We start from the raw sequence: 14,269 nt of genomic DNA, 5'->3' as shown, positions 1-14,269 counted from the left end.
AGGTCACTATTTCTAAAAATCAATTTGGATTTATGCAATGACACTCTAGAACAAAGGTGATCCACCTTTTGAGGCTTTTTATTTGAGGGTTTTCAGGTGAGAAAGAAATAACTATATACGGTATTTATCGACTTGAAAAAAGTATACAATGGAGTTTATTGAGAGGTACTTTGGTAAGCTTTAATGAATAAAAGAGTCCCTTTTAAGTATATAGACATAGTTAAAAATATATATGAAGTGGTAATGAATATAAAAATGATTGGGGGCATGACATATAATTTTTCTATTACCTAATGATTACATTAAGGCTTAGCATTAAATATTTTCCTTTTTGCATTAATTATGAACAAATTCATTAGATGTATCTAAGATAAGGTGTTATATTGTATGTTATTTGCTAACGATATAGTCTTAGTGGCTGAAACTTGCGATGCCATGAATAAAAAATTAGAATTATAAAAAAATACATTAAAGTTTCGAGATTTTAAATTGAGTAAATCTAAAACTGAATATAGGAAATACAAGTTTAGTTGTCACAAAGAAATAGGTACTAGCATGATTAAGTTAGATGGCGAAGGAGTACCAAAGAGTATCCAGTTTTGATATTCGGGATTAATTATTTAAAGTGATATTAAGATAGAAACAGATATCAAACATAGGATTCAAGCATAATGAACGAGGTGGTGAAATGCGTCGAATGTGTTGTGTAATCACAATATACCTTTAAAGTTAAAAATAAAGTTGTATAAAATAATTGTAAAGCCTACGTTACTACATGAAATTGAGTGTTGTGCTATTAATAAATAACGTGAGAAGAAAATGAATGTAGCGAAGATGAAGATACTTAGATAGATGTGTGGTAATACTAAAAAAAAATAAAATCAGAAATGAATATATTTGAAAAAAATTAGGGATAATTCGAATTAAAAAGAAGATAAAAAAAAGTTGTTTGAAATGGTTTGGACATGTAAAACGTAGGCCTAGTTGTGCACTGATTAGAAAAATTGAGTCTTTAGATATAGGAAATATCAAAACATCTAGAAGTAGACCACGAAAGATATTGATGCAAATAACAAAAATAATATGATGGTTAAGAAATTAAATAAAAATGTGATTATTGATAAAAATAAATAGGGTAAGAAAATTTAAATTACAATTTAACTTGATTCTCTTATTAAATTTATCTTACAGTTAATTTTAGAGTATGAGATATAAGATTTAGTATGTTGTTATTTGTTGTTGTAATGATAAGGATTTTTTAATAATTTAATATGTGATTAATTTTATTTTATGCTAAAATTTAATACGTAATTATGATAGAAGAGACATTTCATAATTATGGTAAAATGACTATTATAGTAACTTTGATTAATTATAATAGAGAGAGATATTTTTATAATTTTGATAATAAAAATAATATAATAATTTTAATCATTTAGGAAAAGAGGTATATTATTATAATTTTTGTGATGTAATTAAATATATATATATATAAGAGTATATTTTCATAATTTCGATAAAAGGACAATAAAAAATATCACGCATTATCGAATTGGAAAGCAATCCTAAAAGTATTAATGAAATTTTGATGGGGTTTTCTTGTAATTATAATTATAGATTTTGAAAATTTTGCTTAGTCCACCTGTCTAATTGTCAACCCATAAGTATATAATCTTAATACCAATTATTAAACATTTAAAAATAATAATTTTGTACTATATGATTATGATACTTTCGTTCTACAATGTTATTTATACTAATATATAGGGTATGACATAAGTCATACACTGAAAAAAAGAAAACCAAATATTTTAACCCACAAAAGAAAATGGAATGACCAAAATCCATGCATATGTTGATTCTGAATTTCTGATCGAATCCTCTTATGCCTCCGAAACCAGTTTTAGTAATTAGAAACTCAAACCATTTAATATACTTAATAATTTTCCGTTAAAAAATGACCTTTTGCCTTTGTTAGAATTCTCAAACAACTATATATTCTAATAAGTAGAGGCAATTCTATAGATTTTGATAATTTATATATTTATGTTATATTTATTTCACATTAAATATTTATAAAATATAAATATTATTGTGACATAATTTATATTGATATGTTAAATATGAAATAAATTTTTTATTTTTATCAAATTCATATAAGATTTTTTTTAAATTTAAATATTTTATTTGCGTAATTTTTTTTGTATTATATTATTTTATTATTTTTTAAATTGTTAAATCTACTATTTAGATATATAACTTTTAATCTTAAACGTGAAATATGTATACTGAAATAATAATTTATGTAATAATTAAAATATATTTAAAAAATTAATAAATTTATAATCCTCGTACAATTATATATTAGTAAGATTATTCTCAACTTGAGTCTTCAATTCCGCAACAACACTGGTCTGACTTGATTCTTGCACATCTTTCTGTTGCAGCATGATCTTTATTTTCGGTTTTTGACCATTTAAGAAACGCTTAGGCCCCACTACCTTGGGTCTCAAGCCCACACCAATAACTACAGTAACTCGCAATGCAGTGTGATCAGCCTTGAGCCTGGCTGACTCTTCTCATGAGGTGGACACCGTGGCTTCCAATGTCTAATTTCGTTGCATAGTGCTTCCAATGCCTCGTTGAGACAATTTAATTATATTTAAATATTAATTTATAAATATTTTATTTATTATTTTACTAATCAAAAGATAATTTGTTTATTTGGATCAAAATATTATTTTTATCGGTGTAAGTGTTAATTTTGATTAAAAAATAAAAACGTGACAATTAAGTGGATTCTTGAAAACATAAAAGAGTTCTCCTTTTCTTTATTTGATATTTTTGAATATTTCATGATTTCATCGTCACAAGAATTTGAAGAGTTGGCTTCTAAATGAAACGCGTCATCTCTGACAAGTAAAGGCCATGATTTCCGGACACGGGATGGGAATTCTAACTTCTTTGCTTCTACGTTTAACCAAACTTATGAAGTAATTAATTACAAATTAAAAATTGAAACAAAATTACTTAATTTTTACTTTTAAAGCAGGAATTTTCTTTACCAATCATATTACTTTAACCCAATAATTTGTACATTATAATTTTCTATTATTACAAAAATTTAGGTAAAAATTTTCTTCAAAATTTCGAAAAAGAAGAGTTAATAAAATTAGCAAATACCTAAAAAAAATATAAAATAAAAATGAATTTAGATTTACTTTTTTAGGCAAAAAAACAAAAAATAAATGCAATTAACACTAATTAGTAGCGTCCACGCGCGAGAGAAGTTGATCATAACATCAAGGTTCCAAGGATAAGGCTTACGTCAGCTATCCCCACCTAAGACTTTCACGTCCGCTGTAATCCATGAAGCGTTTTCAATACACGCGCCAAAAATTACGGGTGGAACCTATTACTTCTCTTCCAAAAAATACACTTTATTTTATTTTTTTAAAAAGGTGGCGTGATCATTCAAAAAACGTGTCAATACAATAATTTTCTTTCAATCCGAACTCCGAAACTTTTCCCCCCTTTTCTTTATTTTGTTTTGGTTTCTGAAAATTCCAATTCATTAGAATAACAGCATTACAGCGTCACTTTCTTTTTTGTTTCCCTCCAGAATTTCCTGAGAAACAAACAAAGATTTAACTATCAGAACGCTCCATCTGCTAATTCTTCTCCAATCAAACAGCGGTTTAGATAACTGCCCCCGAGTTTATCCATTTGACTTGTTTTAGCAAAAAAGCAGATAAAAATCCTATTTTTTTTCTTCGGATTATAGGGTTTAGAAAATTTTCATCTTCGAATTTTCAATCGGATTTTGTCTGAGAAAAAAATGATGAGAAGACCACAGCAAAATCATCGACTTCAGGATCAGCAATCAAGGGTTTTCTACGAGTTGTCGGCGCTGCTTCAGAATCTTCTACGATTGCCTCCGAAGCCGATGCCTTTCACCGAACAATCTCCGTCGCCGACGAGGCCTCATCCCCCAACGACATCGATGGCGACAACGAAGATATCGCCGGCGGGATTCGCTTGGCTGATGTTAGGGATATCGGTTTCGTTGATGCTGTGTGGTTCAGTCACTTTCTTTATAGGGTTCATGTTGATGCCTTGGGTTCTTGGTTTGGTCATGGTATTTTATGTTGCTGGCATTGTTTCCATGGTTTCCATGTTGGGTCGTTCTATTCTTTGTTACGCCATGGCCTCTCCTTCACCGCGAAAGGAAATTCCCGGTAATTTTTTTTTATTAATTCTTCTTGAAAATACTTTAAATATATGGATCAATGTTGTCTTTTACATTTTACATTTAATTTTGTTTTATGTTATAACTTATTAGTTATTACCTGTTGATTTCCTGAATCGGAGCTTTCATGCTTGAGATAAATTTGTTTTCTTTTATTCTCTGATTGCATGCTTCGGGGTGTTTTTTTCCCCCTATTTTCATCTCTTTGGTTGTTGTGTTTGATTTTCGTGACGAACTAGGAGAAAAAATTTTTCGGTTCTAGATTCTCCTTTTATTTTGATTTTTTTTTTGTTAATAATTGAAAAGTCATTCATATAAAAACCAGAGAGAACATTTCGTAGGATCCTTTATATATATATATATATATTTATTTATATATAGTACAAGTGACTTTAATTTCAATATCATAATAATAATAATACCACTATGCTATAGGAATTGTAGGTTTGGAGATTAGGGTTTTCTTTCTAGATTGAGTGTTGAATGAATAAAAGATGCAAAAAGTGCATGTTGTTTATCTTAGAGTACTAAATAGATTATTGTGAATTAAATCTCATATTTCCCCTAGTTTATCTCTTCTGGTCCCAGGAATTAAACCCCTTTTGTCCCGTTTCTTGCATTTTTTTGGGGATACATATATGATCTATTAGCCTTAGCTAAATGGTTGTTCACCTGTTCTGCTAAAATTTAGCATTGGATATTTTAGAATGGTGGGTGGTTGCTTGTTTCTTACTAGAGCAATGGTAAACTGTATTTTGAGAGGTGAGCAACAAACCTAGAAAAAAAGAGAATTTGCAGATTACCTGCGGAAAACTAGGAAACAGAGCTTAATTAACTCTTTCAGGTGGTTTTTTATAATCCTTAAAACAAGAGATAGCTATAATTGACAGGGTTTTGGAAGCCCCACCCTCCTTGAGACCTGATTTTTCTCCTGCATTTTATATTTGGAATATTAAGAATGCTTTTGAATACGTTGTTTACTCTTTAGCAAAATATACTTGCCATTTTGTCCAATCTTTAGTTAACTGTGTCCATTGATCTTCGGTGTGTACTTCTTGAGAGCCTTTTATGCAATCAAAGCCGAATTTTTCTTCTTATGATACTGGAAAACTTTGTTAAGAGTGAAAATAAGTTTAAGAATGGATCAAATAGGTGCATATCAAGTTTTGTTTTATAATGTTTCCATGTTCTCTTTACTTTGTTGGTTAGAAGTGTAATGAATGCATTATCTTTGTAGTTTTGTTTTGCACTCATTTGACATTATGGGTATAGCAAGTTCAAGATATGACAAATTGCTGGTTGGTGGTTTCTTTGACAAGTGGTGGAATAAGACAATAATAAATAATGACTTGTCTAAACTGTTATTGGCTGATCAAAATTGGGCAAAATTTTGAAGCAGACTGGCTCATTTTGACTTTGGGTTTGAGCTTTGGATCTAACTCTAGATAAATTGAGCTTGCGGTCGAAAATTATGACATTGTTTAATGTTATAGTAGTTTCATGATTTCAAGTTGTTGACCTTTTTTGCAGCTAATTAGATTAATTACCATGTTGTATCTGATATCTCTGCTCTTCAGTAATCATTTGTTATCATTTATGTTTTGCATGGTACAAGAGGTTTTCAAATTCTTGTGAAGAAACAATAGATTTTTGTTTGGGCTGCTAATTGCATGAAATGAAACATGGTAGTTCGTTGTTGAACGGATTGCTTTTTTGTTTTTTTTTTTTTTTTATGTTTTCCCTTCAGTCAATTAAATGTATGTAACATTTAAGAGATTGCTGATAGGCTTTTTGTTGACGATTTGGCATTGCAGCATGGAAACTTTTGTGAAGAGAAAAGGTGGCTCGGACAGAGAGTTGGAATGCCACGGAGATTCGAGCAGCACTTGGGTTATTGCTAGTGGATTTACCAGGTTTCTTCAAGTATTAATGCAGGAAATGTGGATAACATACAGTTCAAATGTTAGTGAAGTATGTGGATGTGGCTTCTTTGTCTAGTTAAAGTAGTGACTTGTCAAAAGATTTAACTGATCAATGTGTCTTGTTTTCTTATTTGCGAGAGGAAACGGGACAGTTATTTCCCATTTCTTTTCTATATTCAATTTCCATTGGATAGGCCTCTGTCTCTCTCTCTCTCTATTTTTTTTTACTGTTAGGGAACAAACTAAATAGAAATATTTTTTTAACGGCACAGACGGCATTTTAAATTTGGCTTGTCTACAGTGCCTTCTCCATCGTTAACGTGGTCAATATGCAGGGTCAATTTAAAGGGAAGTTCTTTGAAAACCAAAGGTTCTTTTTGTTGTTTGTTTGCTTGTTTTTTTTTTTCTGTTTCAAAATCTTCAGAATTAATCGGCATCGATATTCTTATCCAAAAAGGCAGATGAAAACGAGCAAAAAAGGTATTTTTACAATATCGAAGGGACAGGTGTGAATAAAGAGGGCTTTGCTGCTGCTGGATTACACGACTTCCTCTCACCCTTGTTTTAAGTTATTTTAGTTCTATAAAATGGCAGAGCCATTACGGCATAACCCAACTGCCTCCTTTGTTGTTTTCTTTGATATTAAACAGTCAGTGCTCAACTCAACTCCGCTTAACAAAGTGAACAAACTTCTGATCTTATCAGTTAATCAGGCAAGAGCTTGGGTAATTGGAAATATCAGATATCGAAGGCAAAAACAGAGACTCGGAACACGAACAATAATGTTATTTGTCCAATTATTCATATTATTCTAACACTGCATTACAAAGCACATTAAGAGGAAGCATCAAGAGTAATAGATCGCAACCACTACCAAACCAAAGTAAAACCATCACTTTCCATTAACAAATCACCAGGATAATCAAAGACGCAGAAACGAGAAACATAACACTATAAAAAGGAAAAAAAAAAAAAAAACAAATGTAGAAGTAGCTATCCTATCCAGTGTAGATGTGAACACCTATGGCGATGAGGAAGATGGTGATGAGGCCAAAGAAGATTATGGCATGGACAAGGACTGAAATCCCACTCGTTTGCATGTTCCCAAACTCCACCACTTTGTTCCTCCCTGGCAACTGAAACAACAACCCTGGACTTAACAGCACAAAAAGCACCACTGCTATCACCACCGGCCCCCAATCCGCCATGCTTCTTAATTTCTTTACAAAACGAATCTACCCTTTTTGTCTCTTGATGGGGTATGAAAGGAAAATCAAACAAACGGAAACTTATATAGCTGATGAAGCTGGGAATTGAAGATGGAACTCTGAGTTGTCATTGAAAGAAGAAAGCAAGGAAGGAATACGATCTGTTTTTCAGAGCTGAGGAGTATATGTGAACTGCAAGAAATCGGGTTAAAGACAAAAGGCAAAGGACAGCAAATGCATGTCGACATCGTGGTTTCTCGACGGATGCCAGTGCAAAAGCTACGTAGCAGCATGATGGATCGAATTACTGTCCGTGTAGTAGTATGTCTCTGCTAATATAAAATCGTTTTATGATTAAGAACCCTGATTGTGATTTTCTTTTTCTTTTCTTCTGTTTTTTCCAGATGATGGAAGAAATCCAAATTGCAAGCAACATGATTTCCATTTCAGAGTTTCGAAATCTGATCAAAATTGCAGTAGTTAAAAACAACTCAATTAATTCGTATCATCATTATTTTACTATCATTTCCCCATATCCATGCTGCTCATTTGTAAAAAAAAAAAAAAAAAAAGTTTTAAATTTTGCAAGCTAACATCCCCACCAACCACAATTGAAAGGTTATGAGAGGTAAAAATAGGAATATTCCAAGTTAAACAAACAAATTAAACCAGTTTAGTTTCTTCTCAAGATAACAGACATTTTAAAAATAAATAACAGATTAAAGCCTCTGACATTACATAGTAGAGTAAATTGTAGGGAGCCTAGAAAATACTGATTATAGGCCACAATTGTATAGTTATATTAGTAGCATAAATCAGTAGTCAGATTAGATGTAAGGAGGAATGATTTGAGATATTAATTTGAAACTTTCAGCTTGAGAAGTGGATTCTGACTAATGCCCAAGATAATATTGATTAACTTTTATTTAAGCTCAATCAAATCTGGCGGAAGCCTACATCAAAAGCAGTTGGTGCATTGTATCAGAAAACTCCAAAGTCAAGGCCTGTCTAATCAATTTCTATGATTTCATGGCTGAATTGGATTTGATTGTTGTCAATGTTTTTTTGTATCACTCAATAGCATAATTGGCATTCTGCTGCTAGCTTTCAGGCTTCAAAATTTTTCCTTCTTTCCTGTTGATGATGAGCATGTAAATTCATTTGATGAAAAGATTTACAAGGAGTACCCAAAAATATAAGCAGAACCATTTTAGAGCATTAGCTGATACAAGTTACACATAGGAAATTTAGTCCAAAAAAATATCTTGAAGAATATATGCCAATTTAGTCAAATCAGTTTATTCCTTGGGGGACATTTACATGAACTACAAGAAGTTACTTTATTCCTGGAATTGATAGTAAAGCTGTGAACACTGAAGGATTGATTCTTTAGACTTTGAAAGCTGGAAGAGTAGCTTGCCATTCCATGCCAACTTCAGTACCATGGCACATGGAACACTAAGAGTTCCCTTTTTGTAGCAGCATTATGCCAGATAATACAGCATCAACCCATCACGACGTTCTACAAACGATTAATCAAGGTATAATCTAATTCTAGTATTCCTGTTAGGATACTTCTAGGGAAAGAATAATTGAAGAAAAGAGTTGTCTAGACTAAAGTGCTGCATTGCGGAACAGAGGAAATTGCGAGAGAGAGACTCCCCCCAAGGAGAGCATCTCTCTTTTGTTTGCCTGTTTTTAACTATTTGCTAGTGTCGTGAAATAAAATTATTCTGTGGTACATGCGGTGATGGAGACAATGGACCATGTTAAGGGAACCAGTCTAGAGTAGATATTCCCAACTCTCAAACCGAAGATGACTGACTTGGAGCGATCCTTTTCTTGGAATCAGGTAAATCACTATTAGGGGAAGTTACACCAGCATTGCTTGCTTGAATTTCCGTCATCATTGCATCTGATTTTACCGGAGTCTCGACACATTATACAGGCAATCCTGTTATCAATTTGAATGCCAGAATGATTAATAACCTGAATTACTAAGGCCCATGCCAGAAAAGGGGGGAAGGTGGTCCACTACCTTGCAAATCCCTCAGAATTAACTTCTTCCAACACATTAACTGAAGAAGAACTTTCCCTCTAGAATTCATCTGCCACTGGATGAGGGAACCTGAACCAATAACTTGTCCAACTCTAACTGAGGCTGTATGAGGACTCATGTTATGATGTCACTATGTCAAATGAAAGAGGGATATTTATCTCATTAATAAGCTAGCTGAACCAGTCAGTCATCATGATCAATGTTTTATCCATAAAACTACAAGCCTTTGTTTTACAAGCTTTAATATTATCAACCAAAGAAAGGCATCTGAGTCTTGAAATAGAGACTAAATTCAGTATAGATATATCAGCTGGTTCTACAAGCAAGCAGCTGCATCAGTACAAGTTGGGTTTTAACTTTTACTGTTGAGGAAAAAAAACATTACAATTGTGTTAGTCTTCTCAAGTGGATAATTCTCAGACACCTCTACTTCAAGATAATGTCGGAGACACAACAGCTTCTGGAGAAACCGACCACATATTATAGTACTTTCATGAGATAGATATAACATTTATGGATCCAAAGTTTCAGTGCAACTGAGAACTACCTAGAATTATAAAACTCCGCCAAGCTAAATAATCTAAAAGAAATTTTGGTCGAATTGATTGCAAGTAAAAGGAGACGTTCTCCCTGCCTAATTTGGTCGAATTGATTGCTAGGAAAAGGAGAAGTTCTTACCTGGCAGGCCACGTTTAATCTAGCTTTTGAAAAGAAAGCATTCATAACTGAGGTTAGTTGAATATTTTTTTAAGTGGATGGTAGCCGAAGTAGTTGTTTTTCATAGTCAAGTATTGCAGCATATGATCTAAAGTTCTGAATTGAATTCACCGTGCTGTCAGTCCATCAGTCAAAACGTTTAAAGTCTAGCTCCATAATATTCGACGGAAGCAATAATTTTTTTTAATTGAAAAAAAATACTTGCGAGTTCAGAACAACAGAATCAACAAATACAAAAGAGCTTATGGCATTAAGCTCAAGACTCAACATTAGAACGTGAAACAAGCAAACATGACAAGATTACAATTGACTGGAATAAGATAATACTCCACAACATCCTTAATCAGATTATATAAGACCACATTTATGATCAACCTATATACAAGTGAACCTTAATGGCAAGCAAGAAGACACAAATGAGCCCAAAATACAGCAGGGAATGGATCAGAATCGAAGCACCACTAGTCTTAAAGTTGCCAAACTCCACGCACCTGTGGTGCCCCGGCACCTGAAACAACAACCCTGGTGTTAGCAGCACGAACAACACCACTGCCACAAAAACAGGACCCCAATCCGACATTGTTTCTCCTACAACAAGGTATCTGACAACTTGGGTAAGATGCAAGGGAAGTGATTGGTGCAGCTGATTAATGGAGTTGTGAGAGTTGAGAGTCAGTATATATGCAAAGAAAAAGTGGGGGCAGATAAAGAGAGAGTGTGGAGAGTAGTGTGGGGCGGAATTTAGGAGATGAAGTCATTTGGATTCACTGCCACTGTCACATTTGTACTGCTGGGTTTCTTCCTGTCGTATCCTTTGACAACTGGCACCAGAATAACTTGCTTCCCATTCTTGCTCTTCCGTATTATGATGGTATATCCAAAATTCCAAATAGTTTAATTAGGTATAAACCTTTACTTATTTTATATATCGATAGGAAAATACAGCCTGTATCTGCAGAGAATATGTGATGTCCAAGCAAATTAAAAGAAAACACAAGAAAAAGGATCCCACCTATATTATTGGTTTGATTATTTTATGAGTTTCAAAGTGGAAAGGAAAGGGAAAAACAGAATTGCATGATTTTTGCGATTTACATTATTATCGAGATGCATCCTTTTTAGCAGACTGCTAAGGAATGGATTTTGAGTTTTGAATTCATATTTTGTTTGCCAAGCCTATTAGTATTTAGTAGCATTTTTGTAGAAACAAATTTAGGGAATTCAAAACTATGATTTAATACAGTGCCAACATTTTGGAAGAAAACTAATGAACAGGTCCATTCTCTTACCAACAGTGCCAACATTTTGGAAAATGAACGAACCAATCAAATTCTGGGAACTTATCATAGAGGGAAAACATTGGCTAATTGATTGATTTAAAATGAACTCTTGGTGCATGAAAGAGTCAGACATATATCTACATAAATACTTGAAAATCAATGGCTAATTGTCCTGAAGAATGAATGAAGGATGTCTATTTCTCTGTTAGCATTAAATTTTCAGTGTATTTGATTGTTCTAATATCCATGGAGTTCTATATTTATTTCTTCTATCTGAGAGGTGATACGTTATATGCATGACCAGGTTGGTAATGTTGAAACTTTAAATTGTTACTATGCTCATGGAGAGCAGAACCACTGTTTTCAGAGACGTAGCTATTGGATGCTGGACCCGTAAGTGTACTTGGTAGTTTATTTATTTATAGCGTTTCATTTCCTGATATGAAACATTTAGTTATGGGGAGGCATATTTGCTAATAGTTTAGTACTTTGGCAGGGCATATGAGCATATTGTTCTAGTTCATTATAGAGAGATAAATGAGGTAAGTTTGGATATTTAGACTAATCACGTTGTCTCTTTATGATCTTTTTATTCTTTCTGTTTAGAATTAAATCTTTCCAGCCCAACTTGCTTGCTCTAAGCGTGGTTTCCTAGCAAGTTGAGTGGAATTTGCCATCTCTTTTGAGGGATTAGTTTTCTTAAAACTTTGTCTTCTTCTCTGTGTAGCTGGTATCCAATATAACTTCACCGTTCACCATGAGAAATAGACATGCTTTACTTTATCTTCTAAATTAATGTCACTCTTCACATTTGTATACAGGCTAAGCACAGTTCGGCATCCATTGTGTGGTCACCAGTATCCTCTTCTGCCTTTAGTCCAAGTCCAAACTCTTATAATTCTCAAAATCCTGGATCCAACTCTCTAGCTTGCGATGTACATCAAACATATCAGAATTTGTCTAGTCCAGGGTCTGTTGAAGTTAGTTCTGATATAGTTATTAAGCACAATGAGATAGATAATTCATTAGAGTATACCATTCCGGCTGATCTTCAGGTTAGTCAAGCTTTAAAGAGGCTTGAGGAGCAGTTAAGTTTGAATGAGGACAGCTTTAAAGACAGTTCAGCATCCATTGTGCGGTCACCAGTATCCTCTTCTACCTTTAGTCCAAGTCCAAACTCATATACTTCTCAAAATCGTGGATCCAACTCTCTAGCTAGTGATGTACATGAAACGTATCAGAATTTGTCTAGTCCAGGGTCTGTTGAAGTTAGTTCTGATATATTCATGAAGAACAATGGGATAGAGAATACAGTAGAGTATATCTGTCCAGCTGATCTTCAGGTTAGTCACGCTTTAAAGAGGCTTGAGGAGCAGTTAAGTTTGAACGAGGACAGCTTCAAAGAAATGAGTCCTTTCTGCAGACTGGATGGGACACAGATGATTCAAAATTTCTGGAATATGGAAGGAGACTGCCAAGCAGGACCCACAAGAAGATCTACTGTATGAACCAGATGATATTATTCAAGATCACCTTTATTCTCAACCTGTTGGAAGAAACTTATGATTTAATACAGGTCCATTCTCTTACCTTATAATGCACGTGTGAAGCCATTGATGGTGCCAGTTTCTCATTTTCTTGGGGTCCATTTGTGTTCTCTTCCTTATCACTTGAGCTGCCAATCCTCGACTACAATTCAAAGTAAATTCCTCGTCTACGGTAGGCAGAGTGGGAGCTTCTGATTGAGATTTTGCGCATCCATCTATTGCTAGGATTTCTTCAACCGCCTCTCCAGTCATCATTCATAAAGAAAAGACGTCAAACATTTTTTTTTTCTGTAAGAAGTAGTTAAGTTATGCTACCTCAATTCTACTGAAAAAGCATTCAAACGAACTAACCTAACGATAACCGATAAGTGGTTTGGTAGTCGGGTATCAGGTTATAATCGAGCTAAGTCGAGCCGATATAATGAGAAGCTCGAGCTCACAACTCGCGGCTTGATGCTCGGCTCGAATTCGATCGAGTTTTATTTTTCAAACTCGAACTCAATTCGTAATCGAATTCGAGCTACTTGAACTCGCTCGATTAAGCTCGATTAATATGTAAAAATAAACTCAATTCATATACTCGATAAGAGTTCGATTATTTATGCTCGAGCTCGAATTCGAAATAGTTTATTAATAAAAATATATTCAAATATAAAAATTCGATTAAGCTCGCGAGCTACTCGAGTCGGATATAAGAATATTCAAATTCGGCTTGATCGATAAGTCGAGTTATTCGAACTCAAACTCGACTCGATAATAATCGAACCGAATTCGATTTTTTTTCGAATCGAATCTGAATAGTTTGTGAGTACTAATGTATCATTTATATCCCTAATCGAATATATTAAAGTGATACAATAGATTGGATTAACGAATTAAAAAAGTTATTTTTTTCGACTTTATTTCAAAAGCAAAATCAAGTTGGTTACATAGTCAACAGGAACCATGAAAACAAATTAATATCATGTAGGGGCATTAATGCAAGTTGATGTTGTATTTTACCATGAATGAATTCACTCGTTTTCTGCCAGCTTACTTTAAGCAGGTATGACTTAGACAAAGTAGATAACATATATGATCCGTGTCTTTTCACTGACTTCACTACACTCTCCTCTACAACAACAACCCTTTTCCAAGGATTCATGCTTTAAAATGATGCTGCCCAAAGGCGTGTAGTACAAAACCAAGATCAGAGTAGAGAATAAACTATAGATTGTATATCATACATAGTCCAAAGATATGGAATCGAGTTCAAGTTGAAGGGTTTTGAAGATACTGATTTTAGTC

At 33.5% G+C, this 14,269-nt stretch overlaps 3 protein-coding genes across 3 annotated transcripts; 1 reads left to right on the top strand and 2 right to left on the bottom strand.

Annotated features, from left to right (window-relative positions):
- Positions 1-3,831: 3,831 nt before the first annotated feature.
- LOC111318009 (uncharacterized) lies at positions 3,832-6,344 on the top strand (the record flags this gene model as incomplete). Its single annotated transcript, XM_022920615.2, has 2 exons — positions 3,832-4,238; positions 6,064-6,344. Coding segments are annotated over 2 exons (591 nt in total), but the record flags the coding sequence as incomplete, so codon positions are not given.
- A 432-nt stretch (positions 6,345-6,776) lies between these two features.
- Positions 6,777-7,872, bottom strand: LOC149520158 (uncharacterized). Its single transcript, XM_089753487.1, has one exon. The coding sequence runs from the start codon at positions 7,377-7,379 to the stop codon at positions 7,170-7,172; it is 210 nt and encodes a 69-aa protein (XP_089609613.1). The 5' UTR covers positions 7,380-7,872; the 3' UTR covers positions 6,777-7,169.
- A 2,353-nt stretch (positions 7,873-10,225) lies between these two features.
- LOC111317697 (uncharacterized) lies at positions 10,226-10,923 on the bottom strand. Its single transcript, XM_022920126.2, has one exon. The coding sequence runs from the start codon at positions 10,733-10,735 to the stop codon at positions 10,526-10,528; it is 210 nt and encodes a 69-aa protein (XP_022775861.2). The 5' UTR covers positions 10,736-10,923; the 3' UTR covers positions 10,226-10,525.
- Positions 10,924-14,269: the final 3,346 nt, after the last annotated feature.

The sequence above is a fragment of the Durio zibethinus genome, chromosome 2 (assembly GCF_047325235.1).
Source record: "Durio zibethinus cultivar Kanyao isolate XHJ-2024 chromosome 2, ASM4732523v1, whole genome shotgun sequence".
Lineage (NCBI taxonomy): Eukaryota > Viridiplantae > Streptophyta > Magnoliopsida > Malvales > Malvaceae > Durio > Durio zibethinus.
This window is presented reverse-complemented; position numbering and strand designations above follow the sequence as displayed.

Coding starts and splice junctions, on each gene's coding strand:
- LOC111317697 (XM_022920126.2), bottom strand. CDS start 10,735: ATGTCGGATTGGGGTCCTGTTTTTGTGGCAGTGGTGTTGTTCGTGCTG.
- LOC149520158 (XM_089753487.1), bottom strand. CDS start 7,379: ATGGCGGATTGGGGGCCGGTGGTGATAGCAGTGGTGCTTTTTGTGCTG.